We start from the raw sequence: 24,973 nt of genomic DNA, 5'->3' as shown, positions 1-24,973 counted from the left end.
CTAAGCATTAATGGGACCTGCCCCAGCCCTGATCTAATGTGTGAGCTAACAATTGGGTGTCTGCAGGCTTTTGGTACGTGAACTGATAGATGGCCTCTTTCTTACTCAGGATGGGGCACCACACCTCTGGCTAAAGTGCAGTACCTCTGTGGCGACGGCAGCCTCAGGGGCGCCATACACACACCGGTAGTAAAGACTCAGTTCAAGCGACCTGCCTATATGTGGTGTACAGCACACTTAACCAGCGTACACACCGGTACTATAGACTCAATTCAAGCGGTCTGCCTATATGTGGTGCACATCATGCTTAACCCAAGAATGCATACCTGGAGCCTCGCAGGCCTGCTAGGTTACTTGTTTTCTATTGTATATTTCTATGGTTGCGCGTTCTAGGGTACACACCGGTACTATAGACGCAATTCAAGTGGTCTGCTTATGGGGTGTACAGCATGCTTAACCAGTGTACACACTAGTACTATAGTGCAAGTCAAGCTGCCTGCCTAACACCCTTACGCCATAAGGCTGTAAAAGACTAAGCGCCATCTGGCGTCAGCGGCGTCCTTATATAACTATAGCCACGCCCAAACTAAGCTCACACCCAGTCAGCCTGGGTGTTGTCCACCGGCCAACCCTGGGATGCCACGTAATTAGGGCAGCTGATGGCCAATCAGAAGGTACCACGTCATGCGCTGTGGCTCGTTTTCTGCACTTAGACACTGGTTGTAGAGTAGCCAGCAAAACTCCACAAGGTGGAGACTGGCGCCTAGACGGAGCAGTGGCCTCAGCCCAGCCGTAGAGGAAATCTCGGGAAAGAGAGACAGAGGGCACCCGGAGTCTGACCCGTCAGGTAGGCCGCCTCCGGCGCATAAGTGTTTCTTTGAAACTAAGACAGGGTCTTGCATTAATCTTTGTGCAAGTATGCATTAGGGCTTATTTTCAGGGGATGTCTTATTTTATGAATAACCATCTACATTTATTTAATAAAAAAAAAAAAAAATCACCATTAATTCAAGTATAGTCATGACTAAAACCAAAGTCTCTGATCTCCTGTGAGCAACCCACTCACAGATCATGTCTTACAGCTCAGGAATAGTGTTTCCGACCTGATCCATGATCCACACTTGCACTTCTTAGCGTTTCCTTTGTAATCCATTGCCACTACATCCAAAATTGTTGTTTTTACCCCCAGTGAGAGCCATTCAGAGACTACAAGTGGCTCTCCCTGAGGTGCCGGCTACCATCATCCAGTGAAGTGAGCCTGTGCTTTGTGTTTGTTTCATGCTCGACACATCCGAGCACCCGTGATACTCTGCCAAACGTACCAAAGCACACGGAGTCAATCACACTTGCTCATAGTTATCGACTTTTAAGTGTAGCTCCATGTGTCTGGGGTGTTGACTCTAACTGGTCTGCAGATATTTGAGTCATTCCTAAGATTAGCTTGTCCAGTTGAGGCTGCTTTCACACCTCCGGTTTCTGCAATGCGGCACACTCCGGCACTTTGCAGGAAAATCGCAAACGTTTTTTTTGCTGCCGGTTGCGATTTTCCTGCACAGACTTTAATTAGTGCCGCATTGTGCCGCATGGCCTTGCGTTCCATCCGGTTTTTGCCGCATGCGGCAGATTTAGCCGATGCGGCGGCCGGATGGAACGTTGCCTGGCACGTTTTTTCGTGCAGCAAAAAAAAACCGCATCGCGCCGCATTCGGCCGATGCGGCGCATTTTTCAATGCATGCCTATGGCGGCCGGATGCGGCGCGATGCGGCAACAACCGCATTCGGCCGCCGCATGCGGTTTTTGCCACTGCGCATGCTCAGTAGCATGCCACAAGCGGCAAAAACCGGACGGGCCGCAAAGGAAAAACTTATGCAAAGGATGCGGTCTTTTCACCGCATCCGTTGCATAGCTTGCACAGCCGGATTGAGCCGCAGAGCTCAAGCCGGATGTGTGAAAGCAGCCTGACTCACTTTTTGCCCCGATAGTCCACCACGATTCCTTTCTTGTACTTGACGGAATAGCTTTGGTTGTGCACTCTTTTTTTTTTTTTAAAGTAGCTAAAGTACTAGTACAATATATTTCTTCCTCATCTGCTTATATACAGTGCTCTACTGTAATAAATGGTTGCTAGACTATTCACCAGGTAAAGGTGATACCCCAAACAAGAAGTATTGCTCTGCTCGTGTCTCTGCTGTCGCTTGTGTGCCATCAGGTCCCTTGGCGTTCCAGCTGCTCTCTTCTGCGTTCCACCTCAGCGACTTGTGTTCGCTCCCCCTGGTGAACGGACGCAGCCGCAATGCTTTAATATAATGGGCTCGGGAGTGTTGAGACTAGCGGGACTATATAATGTGTGAGCCTTATTGTTTTGGGTCTCATGGGGTGTTAAGAGAACTTCTTTTTTGGCTGTCTCCTTTCCTTGGTGAAAGGTTTTCGTCCTTCTGCATTCTGTTGCCAATTGATTTTTACTTGTTTTCACACGCATAGTTGCCTGAATTTTTTATATATAATATATATATATATTTTTTTATCTCTACTGGCTAACACGGTACAAAGATATATTTTACTTGTATTATATATAATATTCACCTGTAAAGCTCCATGGAATTAATGGCGCTATAATATCGAGCATCCTCAAAAATCACGTGAAAGCTTATTTTCAGGGTCATTGTTATTTTGGGGGGAAAACTGGGTTGGGGAGGGAATAATCTTTTGCATTATGAGAAGTCAACTAAGCTTTTAGGAGTGTGGTTACAAGAAAATTGACAATTTGTGATTGCAGCTCTGAAGTGTATACAGCTGATTGTAGTGCAGCTTTCACGAAAAACCCTACAGATATTTGGCATGTTTTGTAGTGTTAGGAATTTAGTATAACTCCTGTGTTTCATAGCATAACCGATGTCATGGTTGTCATTAGAAGTTTCCCTCTTGAGGATTAATTTCCTTCAACCCATTAGCTATGCAAATATATATTGACGTCATGCCCTGCTCTTGTGTACATGTCGCAGCATTCCGGGAAGTGTCTTGTTGTTACACAACCGGCTGCACCAGTCCAGCCATTGTTGGCAACGTTCCTGAAACTTTCTTGTAGACCTCAAAAGGTTCTCCTCATAAATGTCTATTCACACCTGCACTGTGGCGTATGACTGACACCAGCAGTAAAGACTTGATCCCATTGACTTTCAGTGGGCTCAGTCCAGTCCTAATCTGGTGTCACAATGCTCTGCCTGATCCGTTTGACAGTGGAAACCTCTGGTGGCTCAAGGAACCCAGTGGATCTTTCAAGTTCTGCCATGGATTTTGACATTTAGAGGCAAAGAATAGTGCCATACTTTCTATTTGTCTTCTTGGCGTTGTCTTCTTGTCTTCTTGTTGTCGTCTTCTTGTCTTCTTGTTGTCGTCTTCTTGTCTTCTTGTTGTCGTCTTCTTGTCTTCTTGTTGTCGTCTTCTTGTCTTCTTGTTGTCGTCTTCTTGTCTTCTTGTTGTCGTCTTCTTGTCTTCTTGTTGTCGTCTTCTTGTTGTCTTCTTGTTGTCGTCTTCTTGTTGTCGTCTTCTTGTCTTCTTGTTGTCGTCTTCTTGTCTTCTTGTTGTCGTCTTCTTGTCTTCTTGTTGTCGTCTTCTTGTCTTCTTGTCTTCTTGTCTTCTTGTCTTCTTGTCTTCTTGTCTTCTTGTCTTCTTGTCTTCTTGTTGTTGTCTTCTTGTTGTTGTCTTCTTGTTGTTGTCTTCTTGTTGTTGTCTTCTTGTTGTCGTCTTCTTGTTGTCGTCTTCTTGTCTTCTTGTTGTCGTCTTCTTGTTGTCGTCTTCTTGTCTTCTTGTTGTCGTCTTCTTGTCTTCTTGTTGTCGTCTTCTTGTCTTCTTGTTGTCGTCTTCTTGTCTTCTTGTTGTCGTCTTCTTGTCTTCTTGTCTTCTTGTCTTCTTGTTGTTGTCTTCTTGTTGTTGTCTTCTTGTTGTTGTCTTCTTGTTGTCGTCTTCTTGTCTTCTTGTTGTCGTCTTCTTGTCTTCTTGTTGTCGTCTTCTTGTCTTCTTGTTGTCGTCTTGTTGTCGTCTTCTTGTCTTCTTGTTGTCGTCGTCTTCTTGTCTTCTTGTTGTCGTCTTCTTGTCTTCTTGTTGTCGTCTTCTTGTCTTCTTGTCTTCTTGTCTTCTTGTCTTCTTGTCTTCTTGTTGTTGTCTTCTTGTTGTTGTCTTCTTGTTGTTGTCTTCTTGTTGTTGTCTTCTTGTTGTTGTCTTCTTGTTGTTGTCTTCTTGTTGTCGTCTTCTTGTCTTCTTGTTGTTGTCTTCTTGTTGTCGTCTTCTTGTCTTCTTGTTGTCGTCTTCTTGTCTTCTTGTTGTCGTCTTCTTGTCTTCTTGTTGTCGTCTTCTTGTCTTCTTGTTGTCGTCTTCTTGTCGTCGTCTTCTTGTCTTCTTGTTGTCGTCTTCTTGTCTTCTTGTTGTCGTCTTCTTGTCTTCTTGTTGTCGTCTTCTTGTCTTCTTGTTGTCGTCTTCTTGTCTTCTTGTTGTCGTCTTCTTGTCTTCTTGTCTTCTTGTCTTCTTGTTGTTGTCTTCTTGTTGTTGTCTTCTTGTTGTTGTCTTCTTGTTGTCGTCTTCTTGTCTTCTTGTTGTCGTCTTCTTGTTGTCGTCTTCTTGTCTTCTTGTTGTCGTCTTCTTGTTGTCGTCTTCTTGTCTTCTTGTTGTCGTCTTCTTGTCTTCTTGTTGTCGTCTTCTTGTCTTCTTGTCTTCTTGTTGTTGTCTTCTTGTTGTTGTCTTCTTGTTGTTGTCTTCTTGTTGTTGTCTTCTTGTTGTTGTCTTCTTGTTGTTGTCTTCTTGTTGTTGTCTTCTTGTTGTCGTCTTCTTGTCTTCTTGTTGTCGTCTTCTTGTTGTCGTCTTCTTGTCTTCTTGTTGTCGTCTTCTTGTTGTCGTCTTCTTGTCTTCTTGTTGTCGTCTTCTTGTCTTCTTGTTGTCGTCTTCTTGTCTTCTTGTCTTCTTGTTGTTGTCTTCTTGTTGTTGTCTTCTTGTTGTTGTCTTCTTGTTGTTGTCTTCTTGTTGTTGTCTTCTTGTTGTTGTCTTCTTGTTGTTGTCTTCTTGTTGTTGTCTTCTTGTTGTCGTCTTCTTGTCTTCTTGTTGTCGTCTTCTTGTCTTCTTGTTGTCGTCTTCTTGTCTTCTTGTTGTCGTCTTCTTGTCTTCTTGTTGTCGTCTTCTTGTTGTCTTCATCTTGTCGCCGTTGTCTTCATCTTGTCGTTGTTGTCGTCATCTTGTCTTCTTGTCGTCGTCTCTTTCGTTAGTTTTCAATAATTGCTCTTCCTTGGTGAACGCTCTGCACACGCGTCACTGCAGCTTTTGCATAGAGGGATTGTTTGATCTGTGCCAGCTGACGTACTTTGTGATCTTTTGCAAACCCAGTCTGAACTGAGAAGTTGCCATTCAGGATCTCTCCTACCTAGGCCCATAAAATATAATTTATTAATGACTTATTGTACTTACTGGACATTAAAAAGAAAAATCTATGTTTTAAATCTACATAAAAAGGTGATAAATATTTCAGGAGGAATTGAGATGGAATACACAATGCGCTCTGCGGGGAGGACTCTGTATAAATAAGTAAACAGGACTTGGAGTCAACTTTCACACTCGGTGACGATATTGGCTCCGGCATGCACTTTAGTTTAGCATTTGGATTTAAAGGGGTACTCCCATCTCTAAGATCCTACTCCAATTTGTAGTAAGGGTAATATCTAATATTAGCAAATATCTCCCAAATAGAAATGTAGTGTAGTTCTCCTGAGTAGCAATGACTGTTACTTAAGCTGCAATATCCTGCACATGAGGTATCTGACCACAAGCAATTGGCATGGAGTGGTTGTAACTAACGATAAGCAATGGAGTGCTCGGGGACACGCGGCGCTCAATCAAGTACTGCAAGGGCTTGGGTGTTTCATACGTGACACGCTCGCTGACTTTTGCCTGTTGATTTTGTTCTAAAAATTTGGCGCAGTGGCTGCAACTTTGAGAACGCCCCTCAAACCCCCACCTTCACCACCTCTTTATAAGTGATTTTGAGGGGTCACATTGATGAAGTTGGTGAACATACCCCATTAAACAGAAGGAATAAGAAAGGTCAATGACCATCAATAATTAAAAAAAAATAAATAATATATATATATATATATATATATATATATATATATATATATATATATATATATTATTTATATAATACTATTATGTGTATATATAAATATTATATAAATATTATTATATATATAATTATTATGAAAAAAAAAATAAAAAATATATATATATTTCATAATTATATATATAATTATATATACACATAATAGTAATATTTATGTATACACACAATAATATTTATATATACACACTATATATATAATATATATATATAATTTAATAATTATGTATTAATATCAGAAATATAATGTATATATTACTGATATTAATACATAAATATTATTAAATATATATAAAATTGTGTGTATATAAAGATTATATAAATATTATTATTTATTATTATTATTATATATAATTATGAAAAAAAATATATATATATATATATATATATATATAAAAAAAAAATTTTTCATAATAATTATATATAATAATATTTATATAATATTTATATATACACATAATAGTAATATTTATATATACACACAATAATCTTTATATATATATATATATATATTTATTTAATATTTATGTATTAATGTCAGAAATATATTTTATATATATATATATATATATATATATATATATATATATATATATATATATATATATATATATATATATATATATATATATATATATATATAATATAATATGAGGCATATATATTATCTAGATCTGAATGGACAGGTCATAGTTACTTCTGTGATTTCATGGGGCAGATTTACTGGGCGTGTCTGTGAATGACTCCCCCCCCCCCCCCCCCTTTAAATATAAGGGTATATGCACACAATCCAGACCCAGATCCACTGCGTCCTGCATGCAGGGTGTCCTCTCCTGCGAGGCTGCGAGTGGTCTCCGCAGCTGTCCGTGCCCAAGATTAAGGTTTGAGCTGCTGCGGTTTTTCCTGGTCTTTCTCTCTCTCGCGCGCGCCTCGGCAGCATAAATTGACATGCTGTGGCTCGGGAAGTCACACCACATGTCCATTTATGCTGCGGGAAAAACAAGCACAGTGGGCAGGGGATTTCTAGAAATCATACACTGTGCTTTTACTGTACAACACAGCGTTTTAGGTTTGTTTATTTACCTTCTCTCACGTTAATCTTCTATATTCTCTCTATGCAGAACCGCACCATGTTTCAGTTTGATCCTACACATGAAGAAGAGAGAAAGGTGAGTATTGCTATTTGCTACAACATGGTATTCTTATCATGCCCTGGCATGTTTGTAAAAATTGTTCCCCTTTCCATTGTGTCTTTCTATATTTTTTCCTTAAAATTGTGCAATTCACCTGCTATTCCTCATGGCAATGTACAGTGACCAAAATTACCAATAGGATAAAACAGGGTTTGTGAACTCGAGCAGTGGAAGGTCTGATGTATAGACATCACATAGGGGACACTAGGATGTGTGTGTGTGTGTGTGTGTGTGTTTTATATATATATATTATAGAGAGAGAGAGAGATGGATAGATCCCACACTGGGGCTGCTGTACGTGCATCACATATGCATGTGTGTACACATCACATAGGAGATACTGAGACTCGTATGTGTATATAAATCATAGACACTGGGGCTGCTCTATTTACATTTCATAGGAGACACGTGTGTGTGTGTGTGTATACATCACATAGGAGACACGGAGACTCATGTTTGTATATGCATCACACAGGAGACACTGGGGCTGCTAACTTCATCAATAAGATGGGAGCACATTGCTTTCTAAGGCTAAGTTCACACTTCAGTTGTTTTGCATCAGTCACAATCCGTAGCCTTGAGGAATTACGGTATCCTGCAAAATATTTTGCAGGAATCCTGTTTTTACCCATAGGCTTCTATTAGTGACGGATTGTGACTGATGATGCTGTGTTGCATCCTCTGCGTCGCGGTCAGTTGTTTTTTAACTGACCGCCGGGCGGGAGCAACGCAGCATGTAACGTTTTTTTGAGCAGCGCGATCCGTAGGATTTCGCTGCGCATGCGCTCTCTGGCTCCCCGCCCCCGTAACCAGGATAAACATCGGGTAACCAAGCAATGCGCTTTGGTTAGTTACCCGATATTTACAGTGGTTACGGGTGCTGGGAGCCCGCGCTAAGCTGGTATCCAAGATAAATATCGGGTAACCAAGCAAAAAGTGATTTGCTTATACCCGATATTTACCCTGGATACAGTGTGCAAGGAGGCCGACACTTCACCACTCGGCTCCGCCCCCTCCCGCATGTATGTATACATACACACACACACACACACACACACACACACACACACACACACACAATATATATATACACACACACACACACACACACACACACACACACACACACACACACCTGTCCTCAGCTCCACCCCCAGCACACAACGGAGTCCGACAAAGAAATTCTTTTTCTTTGTCACCTTTATCATCCGTTGTACAACGCATGTGACTGATGCAAAACAACTGAAGTGTGAACTTAGCCTAACTCATTCAGAGTACATACTAAGGCTACACACTTTCGTTTTAAATTTGTCAGGTCCGTCGTTGCGACGCAAAGACGTATCCGTCGTTTTTTAGATGTCATCTGATGCAACGGATGTGGTGTTTAACAGGATTCCGTTCACAGGAATCCTGTGAAAAAACTGGTCCGTTACATCCGCTGTGCGTCCGTTTTTTGACGGATCCGTCGTGATCCGTTTGTGTTTGGGACAGCCCACTGGATGTGCCAGACATACTGGGCATGCTCAGTAGAGCATGACGGAATCCAGCACTGGATTCCGTCTTGTGACTGATTACGACGGAATCCAGCACCATAGACAGCCATTATAGCTCTTGACGGAATCCTGCGGAGTGCGTGTTGTTTTTTTTTTGTTTTTTTTTTTTTTTGCCGCTCAAAAAAAACCCGTTACATTGTGCGTTCATACCACCTGACGGTCAGTCATTCCACAACTGATCTGTCACGCGGCGGATGCAACGCAAGGCCATCCGTCGTTAATACAAGTCTATGGGGAAAAAACTGATTCCTGCCAAATATTTTGCAGGATACTGTAATTCTTCAAGGCGACGGATCGTGACTGATGCAAAACTACAGAAGTGTGAATGTAGCCCAACACTGACATTGACCAGTGTCGGAATGTAATCCTTCACTGCGTGTGAAGCAGCGCTCAGTAGTGAACGCTACGAGCTGGAAGTGCAACAAAGGAATTATTGAAGGTCGGTGGCCGATTAAAATAGGGCCACCAGCCAAAACACCGCAGTCCCAGAAATCTGTCCAGGGGCTGAAGAAAAGGTCATTGGCCGGAGGTTCTCCGCTCCTGGGCTATAATTTGGTCAATGCCGTCTGCCCTACCATGTCGACTGACTTAATTCCCCCCCCCCCCATCCCCTCCAAGTCAATGGGGGTGCACATCAGTGTGCAAAACTATAAAAGGGCACCACTTCATTGTTGCTGATGACATATCCTCATGCTACGCCCTCACTCTGCTCCATAGGATGACCCAGTGTAGAAACTCATGATCGTTTTACTCCCGTAGAAGTGAATGGAGAGTGTTATGCATGCCGGGCCAACAGCCTCTCCATTCCTGGTGGTGCGAAATAGGACCCTGTTCTCGATTTTTGGTGCTGATACTTGTATTAGACCATTATGGGATGGGAATATCCAATTTTAATGTGTTGCTTTGTTTCTTTTCTGCAGAAACTCTGTGAAGCCGTTTTTGCCGTCCTGGATAAAGGCGCCAGCATATCTTGTCAAGTTAAGTGCTTGGAAGCTCTCCGCATCCTCTCCAGAGATAAGATGATTTTGGCTCCGGTGGTCACAAAGCAAAATATGGAAATCCTGATGAAAAAGGCAAAGCTGGATCCAGAAATGAAAGCTCTGGGTGGAGCCGATGATTTCCCGGTCATCGTGGAGGCGTTAAAGTGTCTGTGCAATATTGTCTTCAACAGTCCGGTTGCACAGAAACTGAGTCTGGACCTGAACTTTGTCGCTGGGCTATGCAACATGTTAGAGGTATGCATGGACCAAAGTCCGGTCAACGACATCCGTTGCTTCGATCTACGATTGCTCTTTCTGCTCACGCTTTTGCACACGGACATTAGGCCCAAGTTAAAAAATGAACTGAACGGGCTGCCCCTACTTACAAAGACCCTGGAAAGTGTACTGAATGTTCAGTGGGCCAAGAAGTATCAGGCAATAATCAAAGAAAATGCCCCTGGGTTCCCTTTGCAAGAGACGGACTGCACCATAGAGGCTTTGAAAGCGCTATTCAATGTGACCCTGGACAGCTTTAACATCCACAGTGAGGTACTGTATGGCTTGGTTTCCATTGAACGACCATAACACTTGGACCGATGCTGCTCTACTGAACTAAACAGATCTTAAGGTTAAATTTGTGGGGTCCAGAAGTTAAATTGCATTGGTCGTGGCCATCTAAAATGGTCAACAAAACCTCAAAATGAGAGAATAAACCATGATCCACTGATTGAAGGAGGTGTGATGGTACAGCTCTGTACACTGCGTATTGGAGCTTGTAGTACCACTCATGGCCACGATGTGGTGTTTAGAGCCGGTTTTGTTGCACCAATCAGGGGTGGTTGTCTGGTTCCTAGCACCTCAATCTAATATCGATGGGCTAAATTATAGGAGAAACCCTTTAAGAATATAATGGCAAATGCTAGAACAGCCCTTGGGTTTATAAGGAGCACCTAAATGCCTGCATAGGCACTGCTCCTGGCAGTGAGGCGGGTCTCAGCTGTAACATCAACTGGAGACCCGGCAGCATTCGTGGTGGTAATATATATTTAGCTGTAGTATCTGGTATTGCCTGGGATAGTAACTGTCTGTGTGTGTCTGGTTCCCCGTCTGTGTGTCTGTCTCTCTCTTTATCAGACTGCCCTCTGACATATTACGTCACACATAAGTGTCTTATACTAAGACTGTCATTCATTGCCTATAGCAACCAATCACAGCTCCTACTAATGACCTGTAGCTCCTAGCTCCATTTAACAGAGGCAGGTTTTTTGTTTTTGTTTTTTTTGGAGAGTAACTGTAAAGCGTGGGGTTAAATTTTCCTGTCAAAACAGTCTGATGTTCCCTGAGTCACATGAGATGTCTGTGCAAGATTTTGTGATTGTAAATGCAACAGTGCGATTCCTTTAGCAGATACCCACAGACACCCACACCTTTATATATTAGAGATATATTTTTTTATTTAATTTTTTTTTTTTTTTTTTTTATTGCTCTCCCTTCTCCTGTTATCTTGTTATATAGCTAGAAAAACAGAAGTGCTGATAGGGTGTTACCAGATAAACAAACGAGGTAATATATAATATAATGCACTCATCAAATGTGGTTGTGAAGGGTCACAACCACCATAGATAGCATGAGATAATGGTGGCTGCCGCGGCCCCACGTGGAGATTTCTTCAAAGTAGGAGGAGAAAAGGGGTTAATCCCGCACAATCCGCCAGAATAAGATGTGGAAATGTTGATAGATTAATAACTCTTTTATTCCATAGGTCTACGCGTTTCGAGGTATGAAAACGTCTTCCTCAGGACCAGAATTGTTTTCAAATTGCCAGTAGGCAGTCTTTACTATATACCATATGTATAAGTGTGTCATCTCTCTGTTCCTGCATTGTTGATATTCTGGTCCTGAGGAAGAGTTTTTCATACCTCGAAACGCGTAGACAGATTAATAACTCTTATTCCATAGGTCTACGCGTTTCGAGGTATGAAAAATGCTTCCTCAGGACCAGAATATCAACAATGCATGAACAGAGATAACACACTTATACATATGGTATATAGTAAAGACTGCCTACTGGCAATTTGAAAAAATTCTGGTCCTGAGGAAGAAGTTTTCATACCTCGAAACGCGTAAACCTATGGAAAAAAAAGTTATCTATCAACATTTCCACGTCTTATTCTGGCAGATTGCGCGGGATTAACCCCTTTTTCTCCTCCTACTTTGAAGACCTTTTATCTTGTTGTAAGCTCGATTAGAATTCAGTGTGACAGTAACTAGTCAAGCATATGTAAATACAAACTGTATATGCCCTGCTCCCCTCGCATCAGTGATGGTACGTCCGAACTGAATTTGCACTGCTGCCCCCACCCATACTCCTTCTCAGCAGTGATAGTGCGTACACTGAAAGCCGTGTGATGGGCAGCAGTGAATATGAAAATTTGTATTTGCATACACTTGACTAGTGTGCAGACACTGAATTTTACTGAGGCTACAGCAGGATAAGTGGAGAAACTATAACCATAAAAGGTACGGATTCCGAAATGTCTCCTTAAGCCCTATTTAAAGATAAAATTAGTATTGTAATACAAAAGCACCTAAGGCTATGTGCGCTCTGCACCGCACACAAAAGGTCCGCTTCAGAGCACTGCTGAAAAGCTCCGTTCTGAGGTGCCTGCAGAATTTGTGCGCTCTGCATGCTGCCTCTCCCTATAGACAGCATGCAAAGCGCACGAAAGACATGTCACGACTTAGAACGCACGCTTCGGGCACCAGCCGAATCGCTGCGTTCTAATACGCCACGTGCGCACGTCTCATGCACTATGTTCATAGATAGTGATCAGGACGCATGCAGTTATGCTGCGGTGCAGTACGCAGCGTAACTGCATGCAATACGCACACGTGCACACATAGCCTAATCTATTCTCTTTTAAAGGGAGTTGTGGTAGGTCTTTGGCTCTGTAAAAGAGTTTAACTTCTATAAACCCTGAACCTTTCTTTAAAAAAAAAAAAAAAAATCTTAGTTGTAGTAAAATGCCTTGTACACGCCAGTTTCCAGCATCACCCCTCTCCTCTGCAGTCCTGTACAGTGCACACAGGGACCGTGGTGCTACTTCCATCCTTGTGAGCCTATGAACCTTCCGAACACAAAGCTTTATAGACTCTCATTGTAAAAGCTACTTTTGGTCTAGACCACATCGTCCGGTGTCATCCAGCTAGCTTGATTTTTAAGTCACGTGACCCAGAAGTGGAGCGGCGTGACGCTGCAAACTGGAGAAAACGACAGTGGCTAAGTGTCTTATTAGATCTGCACTAGAGACCGGTTCAGGGGATGGGTGGGCTTCTCCGAAGGTGGATATGGGATGGTTTGGAGTCGATCGTGCGGTCTCCAAACCATCCCAAGACCGTTCTTCTGACATGGCTCTTCCTGCAACCGGTCCTGGACATGATTTGGGGGAAGTCATCGTTGTAACCTGTGTTGTATAATGCTAGGCTGATGTGCAGGGAACATGAAAAGAGCTGCAGACATGCAGAGTCCTGTTTTCATAGTAGTACATAATTGATTGCTTTTCTCTTGTTTCAGTGATTAGTCATAATTAAAGAGCGTAATTATTATTTATTTATTTTTTTTATTTTAATCCCCCCCCCCCCCCCCCCCCTCCCCTTTTTCGTCTATGTTGCAGATTGAAGCTCATCAGTTCCGGCACCTGGTTTCCATTTTGCGGTACATTTTACTTTCCCGAGGTCCATCTGAACTGAAGACTGAGGAGCTGCACAGGTTAGTGTGAATTGTCACTGACTGGTGGAGCGAGGCTCACTAGCCTTTTTTTTTTTTTTTTATTATTATTATTATTATTATTATTATTATTATTATTATTTTCTTTTTAATCTACTAGTCTACTTCTGGATCAAGAAGTGAGTGGGTGCTGTTGACTTGGCTCTTTTGGGTACTTGCCATATCTCCTACACCGACTAACCTCAAAGGTTGTTGGGTTTTTGAGTTTTTTTTGTTAGAACTTTTTAAATAACCCCAATTCTGTCATTTTGACTTGTTTATGGCACTACTTTTATGTGTTGGCATTACTAATTATGCTTTTACTGTATACTTTGCCGATTTTATTTATTTATCCCCCCCCCCCCTAAGAACTCTATCATTACTTCAGTACTTGCAGAACCTTCAGTGTTTCTTGACCAGTTTTCAGAATATTGCAGATATTTTCCTGTCATTATAATCAATTGCGTCAGGCTTAACGTCTGTTATTGATTTTTGCCATCATCCGCCAGGCCTCCTTAGCGTAAAGAATATGCTGACGCACTTTGATCGTAGTCCATATACCTCCTTCCATTGTCCTTCCCTTTTTTTTTTATCTATCCTCTGACTACGTGTCACCAGTACTTTAATGGTTATGATTGTCGGAATATCATATCGAAGAGCCATAAATATCTGGGTGGACAACACCTTTTTGGCTCTGCAAACTGTGTGAGGGAACTCTTATTTTCCTTATTGGTGCCGCACCTCTGAAATTTCCATTAGATCAGCATGAGAATCGCAAATCGACAATGGTTGACCCACTGTCTTGAGGATGTAAAATATGAATGTGGTGGTTTCTGTGGTTGGCGCGGCTTCTGTGGCTGGCGCGGCTCTTGGGGCCGGCTTCTGTGGCTGGCGCGGCTCTTGGGGCCGGCTTCTGTGGCTGGCGCGGCTCTTGGGGCCGGCTTCTGTGGCTGGCGCGGCTCTTGGGGCCGGCTTCTGTGGCTGGCGCGGCTCTTGGGGCCGACTTCTGTGGCTGGCGCGGCTCTTGGGGCCGGCTTCTGTGGCTGGCGCGGCTCTTGGGGCCGGCTTCTGTGGCTGGCGCGGCTCTTGGGGCCGGCTTCTGTGGCTGGCGCGGCTCTTGGGGCCGGCTTCTGTGGCTGGCGCGGCTCTCTTGGGGCCGGCTTCTGTGGCTGGCGCGGCTCTTGGGGCCGGCTTCTGTGGCTGGCGCGGCTCTTGGGGCCGGCTTCTGTGGCTGGCGCGGCTCTTGGGGCCGGCTTCTGTGGCTGGCGCGGCTCTTTTGGGGCCGGCTTCTGTGGCTGGCGCGGCTCTTTTGGGGCCCGCTTCTGTGGCTGGCGCGGCTCTTTTGGGGCCCGCTTCTGTGGGTGGCAGAAGTGAACCTCTCCTCCCCCACCCCTTCTTTGAATATTCTTGGCATATTACATTTGTGATGAGAACATAGTTTTTGCTGGCATGTGAGCAGCCAAAAAAACCCTAAATGTAAATGTCACTCCTTCCCGTTCACTGCCTGCGTCCTATTTATATTCAGAAATGTGAAGTATCCTGTGGTAAACTCTTCATTCCCACACGGAGATGTCCCTGAGAGAGACCCCTGTGTGGCAGGAGAAGGGGTAGGAGGTGGGGGGACAACATGTCGGAGTGATTAATGACCGCTGGGGAGAGAATGGAGAAGTAATGTTATTATATACATACTGACTCCGGAATGCAAGTTACTATTGTGCTCCCCCGGCCGAGTCACCGGCACCCAGGACATTATACACACTTGTATGCCAGAAATAAAACTGTCAGGAACCTGACAAAGATCACTGTGTGCCCTCACCAAAAATAAAACACAACATTGTTCTGGCACAGCCAAGCAGAAAATGTCAACTTTGTCAGTGGCTGAAGGGGTTTTGGTTCCAGCTTCTTAGGAAAACCAAAATACTTATTTCACGTGTCCTTGTGCCTGACACCATTGAAACGAAAAATGGTGCAATTGTGTGACATGAATGTGGTGTATGGTCCGTACCCCTCCTAATGGTGGCAGCGCCAACTCCTGTCACATCACCTCTTAAATTGAGGGTCTGGTGTCTGAGACCTTATGGCAATCCAGCGATACCAGGAAAGCTTTAGCTGGCTTTGTAGAACCATATAGTAGTGCCATATAAATGGTCGCCATGTGACATTACACTTTTGATAGGTTTCACACCCCCTTGGTCAGAATAATTAAACCCTTCACCCCCGGGTGATCTTTCGATTTTTTTTTTTTTTTTTTTTTTTTTTTTTTTTTTTTTTTTGTTTTTTTATTTATTTTTTTTTATTTTATTTATTCTTTTCCTCCCCCTTCTTCCGAGAGCCGTAATTGTATATATATTATTTTTTTTATTAATTAAAATAATATAATTTTAATTATTATTTAATTAAAAATATATTTTAATTATTTTATGATTAATAATAAATATTTTATTAAATAATAATTAAACTAATATTATTATTATTATTATTATTATTATTATTATTATTATTTATTATTCTAGTCCCCCTAGGGGGCTATAAGGATCAGCAGTCTGATCACTTGTTCATTTCTGTAGATCACAGCTGCAGAGCTCTGATTTCCAGAAATGCTGCTTTCCTCTTACAGCCAGCGCTGTCAGCAGTAGGAAGGGAGTCATGATGGCTACAAGGGTCATCATATTACCCTGTGCTAGCATGGCAACCATTGGCTCCACGTGATCACATCACGGGGCCTTCAATGGCAGCGGGGAAAGGCTAGTTCCCCTCTGCGGGCATTTACATCACACTGTCACATTTTGACAGCGAGATTTAAGTGGTTAACAGGTGTGGGTGGATCGCGGATTCACCCATGCCTGATAGCCGCACGTCAGCTGTTCAAATCAGCTGACATGTGCGGGACTCACCGCATCAGCTGGCGGTGATTACCCCGACATGAGCCATGATGTACCCTGTACGTCATGTGTCGAAAAGAGGATAACTGGTTATTCCCATGTCAAAGATCCTATCCTAATGTGTAATATTGGTAAATGTCTCTTAAATAGAAATGTAGTACAGTTATGTTGCTTACCTCATGTGCAGGGTATTGCAGGACCTTTTATTTATTCATGGTTACAACTATACATATATAGTGACAGTTAGCTGCTAGTGGTTACCATGGATACCTAAAGTCCTGCAATGCCCTGAACATGAGGTAAGTGACATAGTGAATCAGAAGAACTATACTACATTTCTAATTGGAGGCATTTGCTATTATTAATTATTAAATCATACTAATATTTAAAATCGTATATAATATCTAATATATTTGTATTTCAGCAATACGATCAACCTGTTGAGCAACATTCCCATTTCTTGCATGGATGCCATCATATGCTCTGCCGCGACAGAAATGGCTGCGACTAAGAATGAACCTGATATGCAGGCCATCCATCACATTCTGACCTTCATGGAGAAGAGAATTGACAAGGTATCCTTCTCTGTCTCAATACGAAATTTTTAACTAGTTTTGTTGGGTTTTCAGTTATGGAATAGGTGTCCAAAACACTTTTTTTTTCCAATATGGCTGACTATTAGATCTGTGTCAAATCATTGAGGGCAAATATTTTGCTGTTGGCGCCTTTTTGGGTATCGACAGGTGACTAAGTATGTCTGTAAATTTGTCTGGTTCTGATGGCGCCAGAGAAGAAACTGAGGTCAATGTCTTAGAGGTTGTCCACTACTTTTACATTGAGGGCCTATCCTTAGGATAGATCACCAATGTCAGATCGGCCAGGGTCCAACAACCCGCACCCCTGCCAATCAGCTGTTCCCGGTGATGGAAATGCTCAGTTCCAGAGCTGCCAGTATTGATAGCGTATGGTTACTGCACATTCACCTCCCATTCAAATCAATCGGAGTTGATGTGCAGTACCCGGTGGCCACCATTGCTATCAGTTGATGGGGCGATTCCAGAACTGAGCATTTCTGGCTTCTGGTACGGAGAATCACTGATAGGTCTGATCAGCCGGGGTCATACACCCAGCTCCCCCACCTATCGTAAGGAATGCCCATCAATATTAAAGTAGTGGAAAACTCTTTAATATGGTAACCATTGGGGTATTGCTATATAAAACAGGTAGTCACTGATACGTAAAATGTGGAATTGCCTCCCCCCAACCCCTTTCTTTTGAGTTACAGGATTAGTAATATGGAGGGAGTTTCATAGACCTCTACCCATTACTAATCCATGGTTTAGTGGCAGCTAAGTGTTAACCCCTTTATTACCACCTCACCAGGGCAATCTGGATGCCCTGAAATTGTCACATCTAATGGATGCAACAATTCTGGGTGGCTGCAGCCTACTAGTTTTAGGCCAAGGAGGCCCAATATCCATGGGCCTACCCAGCTTCAGAATACCAGCTAATTTTTACAAAAAAAACAAAAACAAAACAAAGCCACACAGGTTCCCTCATATTTTGATACACAGCCAAGATAACTCACGTCTGGGGGCTAGAGCATCGAGCTACATCTATGCTGTGTATCAATATACAGTGGACCCTACGCCTATTTTATTTTTACACTCATTCGGGACCCAGACTGCCTTTGTGAGGGCGACCAATTAAACGCTGGCAGTCCGTCATAGACTGTGGGTGGAGGAAGCAGTGAATATGTATTGAGAAGTAGTGAAGGGACCCGATAGGTAGGTGTGTGTGTGTGTGTGTATGTTTATATAGACAGACGCCAGGTGGTGATCGGGATGGCAAGTGACAGGTCTTCTTTGACCACTCCTGGACCTGTTTTAATTGGATCAGCAGCACTCGTTCTCACAGCTGAATCTCCTATTGGCCCTAAAGGCGTTCATTCAGATGTCCACGTATGGACACTGATAAAGTGACTGTGGGTCTCCCGATCAGAACTTGACAGCCTTTTTAGGAATATATAAAACTCGTGTTTGATCAGGAGACCAGTGGCTGGTTTGTGTACAAACCATTCTCTCAGCAGAAGTCTGGACCCGACTTCTGGGTTTACTGGCTATATATGATGCAGTTGGCTCAGGAAACTTTATGTTCAGGCTGGGTCTACCATTGCTAGACCGGTTTCACATGCCCATCATACCCATTCTAAGGGGTCTGTGCCCTTGTGGCTTCCGCAGAAAGTTGCTAGAGTAGGTCTTGCCCTGGACAACTTTATAGCTGGGGGAAGCTGCAGGTAAACCTAGCTGATCGTCCATTTTAGGGTATTTCCATCTCAAGGGTGGAATCACAAAGATTTTCCTTCAATTTATGAGATGACCTATATGACCACCACTGATCCTGCACAACTGACTGGCCGTGAACTGACTACATTTATGTGAAGGTCTCTGGGTTTCTGTAGGACAAATTCCACCAATGCTGACATAATTCTGGTTTGGAGTCAAGGATTCTACGTTTGGCTTTAAGTGACTTCATGTCTTAATATTATCTGCTTAATGTCACAGTCAGCTTTTTTTCTCTCTCCATCTTATTTTAGGGAAGCGGCTTCAGAGAAGGCCTCACTCCTGTTCTTAGCTTACTCACTGAATGTTCCAGAGGGCACAGAAGTATCCGGAAGTACCTCAAGGCAGTGGTAATTAATTTATTGTACAAGTAATGCCAAAAATATTTTTTCTAGGACCAATGAGCTATTCTGTAGCTACATTTAGGGCAAATTTCTTTTTTATTTACTTACAGTACCCTGCTTCTACTAGGTGCTGCAGTCCCCATCCCCCTCTTTTATGTTCCTGAGTAGCCTCACCTCCTGAGAGACATGTCTCATGATAAAATGGTAGAATTCACCTATATTTCTGTGCACTCCGCTCTAGCAGTTGCCTGGCTGACTTTTTATCTTCTGCCATCTACATCAGTATAGTTGCATTGTGATTTTATTAATTTTATTTATTTGTTACATAATTGTTAGATGCCGCTGATTATAGCAGAGCTCAACTCTCCTGCACTCCTCTGAAATGGCAGGGCTGTGTTGTGTTGCCTGCTGCAAACACACCAGTTTTTTGTGAAACTGCAAATACCACTCGATAGATGCTTATGTCAGAAGATAATTCTCACATGTTCATCAATACAAGGCATTTTGATTTCAGCAGAATTGCTTTCAATAGCGGGAAGCAAACACTGCTCGTCTATCAGCCCTTGTTCATAGAATTCCATCCTGCAATAGATCCTCCTTGCTGTCCCCTGTATACAGAACTCCATCCTGCAATAGATCCTCCTTGCTGTCCCCTGTATACAGAACTCCATCCTGCAATAGATCCTCCTTGCTGTCCCCTGTATACAGAACTTCATATATCCCATTCTGCAGAACACTCCTATTGGTTCCCAGCATACTGTTGCCTCCTGATATTAACTCCACACGGTAATTGTGGGAGTTTTACACTCCTTCCCTGCAGTGATATAATTCCTTACTATATTCTTAATTGGAGGTATTTGCTAATATTTTTCTACCTGCTACATATTGGGATAGGATCTTGGAGATGGTAATATAGTTCTCCCCCACTATATCGCGGTTCACTGATTGCAGCTTCACTGAGTCGTGGGTGTTTGTCATTTTATAAGACTCAATCCCCAAACTTGGCGGGAAAAAAACAAACCATAGGGTCTGTTTTTATAATTCTGTGGTGTCTTACCGGGGAGGGCAGCAGTGGTAGAGCGGGGTCACAAGAGGCAGGGGGTGGTGGTGAAGTCGGGCGATGGTGTGGCGGGTGCCCCAGATGCTCGCTACGTACACTGGCAGGAACATCCAGAAACTGTCAGCTGTGCGGGCTTCAAAATTATGGCTACCGTAGTCGGCGCTTGCACTGATTGAGTTATTGGCTCAATGATGAACAGAGATCTCATCTGCGCATGCTTCACCTCTGGGTGCCATTTTCCTTAAGTCCGCTGCCGGGAGATCAATGGGGCGACTCGTGCACAGATGAGATCTTGAGCTGAGAGCTTAATCTGCGCATGCACGGACTCCAGGCGCCATTATTTTTAGGATGGTCCCTGCTTCATCTTCTGAAGCGCACAGTTTGCAGCCCGTAGCATTGCCCTGCCTTCTGTCACCCCCCCCCCCCCTCCCCGTGGTAGTCTCTAGAACGTAACTCCCGCGATAAGTGAATAAGTGAAAGATCACTGTACCCCTTTTTAAGGCATGCTGAATTTTTCACACTCCCAACAATTTAAGGGGGACCGAATACTAATGTCTCATTTTACTAATGGAACTGTTGCTCTCATGCTCCCTTTAGGTTCTCCCACCACTGAAGGACGTGTCCAACCGACCAGAAGTGGGCTCCACCCTTAGGAATAAGTTGGTCCGGCTGATGACAAATGTGGATTTAGGGGTGAAGCAAACTGCTGCTGAGTTTCTGTTCGTTCTGTGCAAAGAGAGAGGTAATTGATCGGTACTGAGTGGCTGATGAGGTGTCTGTGTGTGGTTCTGTGTATGTGTGTGGTTCTGTGTATGTGTGTGGTTCTGTCTGTGGTTCTGTATGTGTGTATTTTTGTGGGAAGAGGGGATCTGAAGGGTACAATTCTGCTAAAATGTCTTCTCCCTGGCAGTGGATAGCCTTCTTAAATATACAGGTTATGGAAATGCTGCCGGGCTTCTCGCTGCCAGAGGTCTCCTAGCCGGTGGTAGAGGTGAACGCTGGTATTCTGACGATGAAGATACGGACACTGAAGAGTATCTCAAGGCAAAACCAAAGTAAGGATATCTATGTAAGCCATCATCTTTATCATTGCCAGCATTACAGAATTTGAAGTAAAATTTTATATAGATATATTTATATATTTTATTTTTATTTTTTTAGCATCAATCTAATAACAGGTCATGTTGAAGAACCGTTGCCAAATCCTATGGATGAAATGACGGATGAGCAGAAGGAACACGAGGCGATGAAACTCGTCAGTATGTTCGACAAGCTTTCCAGGTAATGAAGTCACATAGGATCAATGGCTGCCAAAGTGTAATGGCCTAACAATACTGATGTTTCCTGGCTTATTTTTGGGGAAACCCCTGGTGGTCACAAAGAGGAATCAATACTGTAACGACCGCTATGTGGTGGTCATACCCCTATATCCACACATAACACCACATCTTGGTAATAAAAAATTTATATCCACACAGTATAATACAGTGGAAAAGATTTGGGTAACAATCTCAGACAATATATTGATCTAGCTTCCAAAAGATTGATAAATCTTCTACCCTTTGGAATTGTTTAACACTGGTAAACTTTATAGCGCCACCATGGTACTTGGGCCGGATCTGGTACTGTAGGCCATCCTCCCCACTGGATAAACTCATGTGTTGCATATTTGGTGTGGCTTTTTACTTCTTCTTTTTTTTTTTTTTTTTTTTTTTTTTTTCATGCAGATGTCTAACTTTTTACATTGCAAAGAATTCAATTTATGCTACTTTAAAGTCTGCAGTGTAGACTTTGAAATATCCATTTCTGCACTATACAAATGGCCTTTAGAGAATGAAGGGGCCTTGATGTGACCCCCACATATTGGATGTAGCAATCCTAAAAGTCCATATCGACCATTATCCCAATCTTTATGGCAAGGCTTGTTTTAAAAGAAGCCAAACCGGAAACTCCATTTGCAGACTTGTGTTTCGGGGTGTTTGTTCCTCATCAGTGCAAAGCAGGAGATCTGATTTGGCTGGGTGGGGAATAGGGGGACTCTAACTGGGGAACTATTGAAATTTAGATACTGGTCTACAGAAAACTCACAACAATTAGAGATTTAAAGTCTTTGATTTTATGGGTAGGTTTCAAAATTGTTGTTGCTAATTATTATTGCTCCTGTTATTTTATGACTCTTTACATGTAAAAAGGGGTACACATAGGCAAGTACAATAATCATAAACAAAACAAGATAGAGGAGAGAGGACCCTGCCCCCGAGGGCTCAGTCTACAGGGATGGGTAAGGATACAGTAGGTGAGGGTAGAGCTGGTCTATAGTGGACTGAGGCTTCCTGCAGGTTGTAGGGTTGTCGGAAGAGGTGGGTCTTCAGGTTCCTTTTGAAGCTTTCCAAGGTAGGCGAGAGTCTGATATGTTGTGGCAGAGTGTTCCAGAGTATGGGGGAGGCACGGGAGAAATCTTGTATGCGATGGTGGGAAGAGGAGATAAGAGGAGAGTAGAGAAGATCTTGTGAGGATTGGAGGTTACATGCAGGTAAGTACCGGGAGACTAAGTCACAGATGTATGGAGGAGACAGGTTGTGGAAGGCTTTGTAGGTCATGGTTAGGGTTTTGAATTGAAGTCGTTGGGTAATGGGAAGCCAGTGAAGCAGAAAGCAGAGGTTGGGGAGTAGCGGGGTTGACATGTGTATTAGTCAGGCAGCAGAGTGTAGAATAGCTTGTAGGGTTGCAAGACTGTTAGAAGGTAGGCAACAGAGGAGAAGGCTGGAGTAGTCCAAGTGGGAGATGAGGGCATGCACTAGTGTTTTTGCAGCTTTTTGGGAAAGGAATGTACAAAAACGGCAAATGTTTGCGTCGGCAGGAGGTGAAGAGGGCTTGGATGTATGGCTTGAGAGTAGAGTCATGGGTTACCCTGAGGCAGCGAGCTTGTGGGACTGCGGAAAGTGAGCAGCCATTGACTTTCATGGATAGATCAGTTGGGGGAGGGTTGTGTGAGGAGGAGGAAAGATGAGAAATTCTGTTTTGTCCATGTTCAGCTTTAGAAATCGAGCAGAGAAACATTGTGGGATTCTGGTTAGTAAGGAGGTGATGTCCGGTCCAGAGAGGTAGATCTGCGTATAACAGCGTAGAGGTGATTGTTAAAGCCATGGGACTCTGAGCTGTCCCAGGCCGAAAGTGTAGATGGAGAGCAGCAGTGATCCAAGAACTGAAGCTTGGGGGACACCGACAGCTAGGGGGAGAGATGAGGAAGAGGTGATGTGAGAGCGGGAGACTCTGAAAGTCCGGTCTGTTTGGTATGAGGAGATCCAAGATGGCGCCAAGTCTGTGATACCGAGAGATGAGACGCTGTAGTAGGAGGGAGTGGTCCACTGACAAAGTTGTGAAACCTTGTGCAGATTTGGTACCAGTTTTACATTGGGATGCTGCTGATGGTGAAAATCTGCAATATTAGTTGCGCTGTGGATCCTTTAAAGGGGTTGTCCGACATAACAAAAATTTTTGAGTTTAAGCTAATCTGTGCTTTATTGTCATATAAAAACCCCTACATTGTTATTTTTTGTTTTCTAACTTTTGTTCCTCTTGAATTCACCCTTTATTCTCTGCAGCTCCTTGTTTACATTCAGCTCCAGCAAACTGACCATTTCCTGTGCTGAACCTCCCAGTCACAGCTGGCACCGCCCCACCCCAGTGTCCAGCCCCACCCCAGTGTCCAGCCCCACCCCAGTGTCCAGCCCCACCCCAGTGTCCAGCCCCACCCCAGTGTCCAGCCCCACCCCAGTGTCCAGCCCCACCCCAGTGTCCAGCCCCACCCCAGTGTCTAGCCCCACCCCAGTGTCTAGCCTCGCCCTCTGCCCGCCCCCTGCACACACATTCCCTGTCAGTATATTCTGCCCCAGCACCTAACCTGTTATCACTACAGCATTGCAAATAACAGCCCCACATCGGGCTCTGCACCGCATACGCACATCGGGCTCTGCACCGCATACACACACGGCGCTCTGCACCGACCCCCCCATAGGGAACACATGTAGGGAGTACATACTCACCCGTCCACGGTCCCCGCCGCTCCTGCACTGTCTGTGCTCTGGCCATATCAGCACAGTAGTGACGTCACCGCTGTGCTGAAGAGAGCACAGACAGCGGGACAGTGATGAGAAGCAGCGGTGCGCTCCTTCTCATCAGCGCTTTCAAATATACCGGCATCTGTGATGCCGGTACATTTGAATGTGTGATCCTGTGCAGTGGGTCCGGTGCTGGCGCTGACACCACGGCAGCCGCCGCCAGGCCCCGCCTCCAGGTCACGGGTCCCACAGAAGTGCAGGGGAATGTGTGGGAGGGTGCGGGGGAATGTGTGGGAGGGTGCAGGGAAGGGGGCGGGGACTCCACGCACTGTACAGCCCAGCAGGGAGGCGACATGCTGTTTCCAGATTTGCATGTCAACATGGCCCTGCCCATGTTGACATGAAATGACCGGAAGCAGCAAAATCGCGGCAGGAGCGGTCACATGACCACTCTGAGCCGGGGGAGAGGGGCTGACAGCAGGGCAGGTAAGTGGTCACTATCTACTTACCTGCCCCAATGTAGCCCAATAGGGTAATAATGAAAAAAACTCAAAATAAGCCGGATAACCCCTTTTAAATCTGCTAAAAGAATATACAGCAGATTTTACCTACTGGAAAACCTGCTGCCTTTC

The 24,973-nt window shown here is 43.8% G+C and overlaps 1 protein-coding gene across 1 annotated transcript in view; it reads left to right on the top strand.

Annotated features, from left to right (window-relative positions):
• Positions 1 to 24,973, top strand: part of RIC8B (RIC8 guanine nucleotide exchange factor B) — a 33,402-nt gene that overhangs the window by 2,637 nt on the left and 5,792 nt on the right. Inside the window, exons 2-9 of the mRNA XM_075344273.1 lie at positions 7,282 to 7,329; positions 9,827 to 10,435; positions 13,561 to 13,655; positions 16,959 to 17,109; positions 19,131 to 19,226; positions 20,878 to 21,022; positions 21,191 to 21,335; positions 21,442 to 21,561. Coding sequence (XP_075200388.1) covers positions 7,282 to 7,329; positions 9,827 to 10,435; positions 13,561 to 13,655; positions 16,959 to 17,109; positions 19,131 to 19,226; positions 20,878 to 21,022; positions 21,191 to 21,335; positions 21,442 to 21,561 — 1,409 coding nt within the window. The remainder of the gene's footprint in view (positions 1 to 7,281; positions 7,330 to 9,826; positions 10,436 to 13,560; positions 13,656 to 16,958; positions 17,110 to 19,130; positions 19,227 to 20,877; positions 21,023 to 21,190; positions 21,336 to 21,441; positions 21,562 to 24,973) is intronic.

This window comes from Anomaloglossus baeobatrachus, chromosome 4, assembly GCF_048569485.1.
Source record: "Anomaloglossus baeobatrachus isolate aAnoBae1 chromosome 4, aAnoBae1.hap1, whole genome shotgun sequence".
NCBI classification, from domain to species: domain Eukaryota; kingdom Metazoa; phylum Chordata; class Amphibia; order Anura; family Aromobatidae; genus Anomaloglossus; species Anomaloglossus baeobatrachus.
This window is presented reverse-complemented; position numbering and strand designations above follow the sequence as displayed.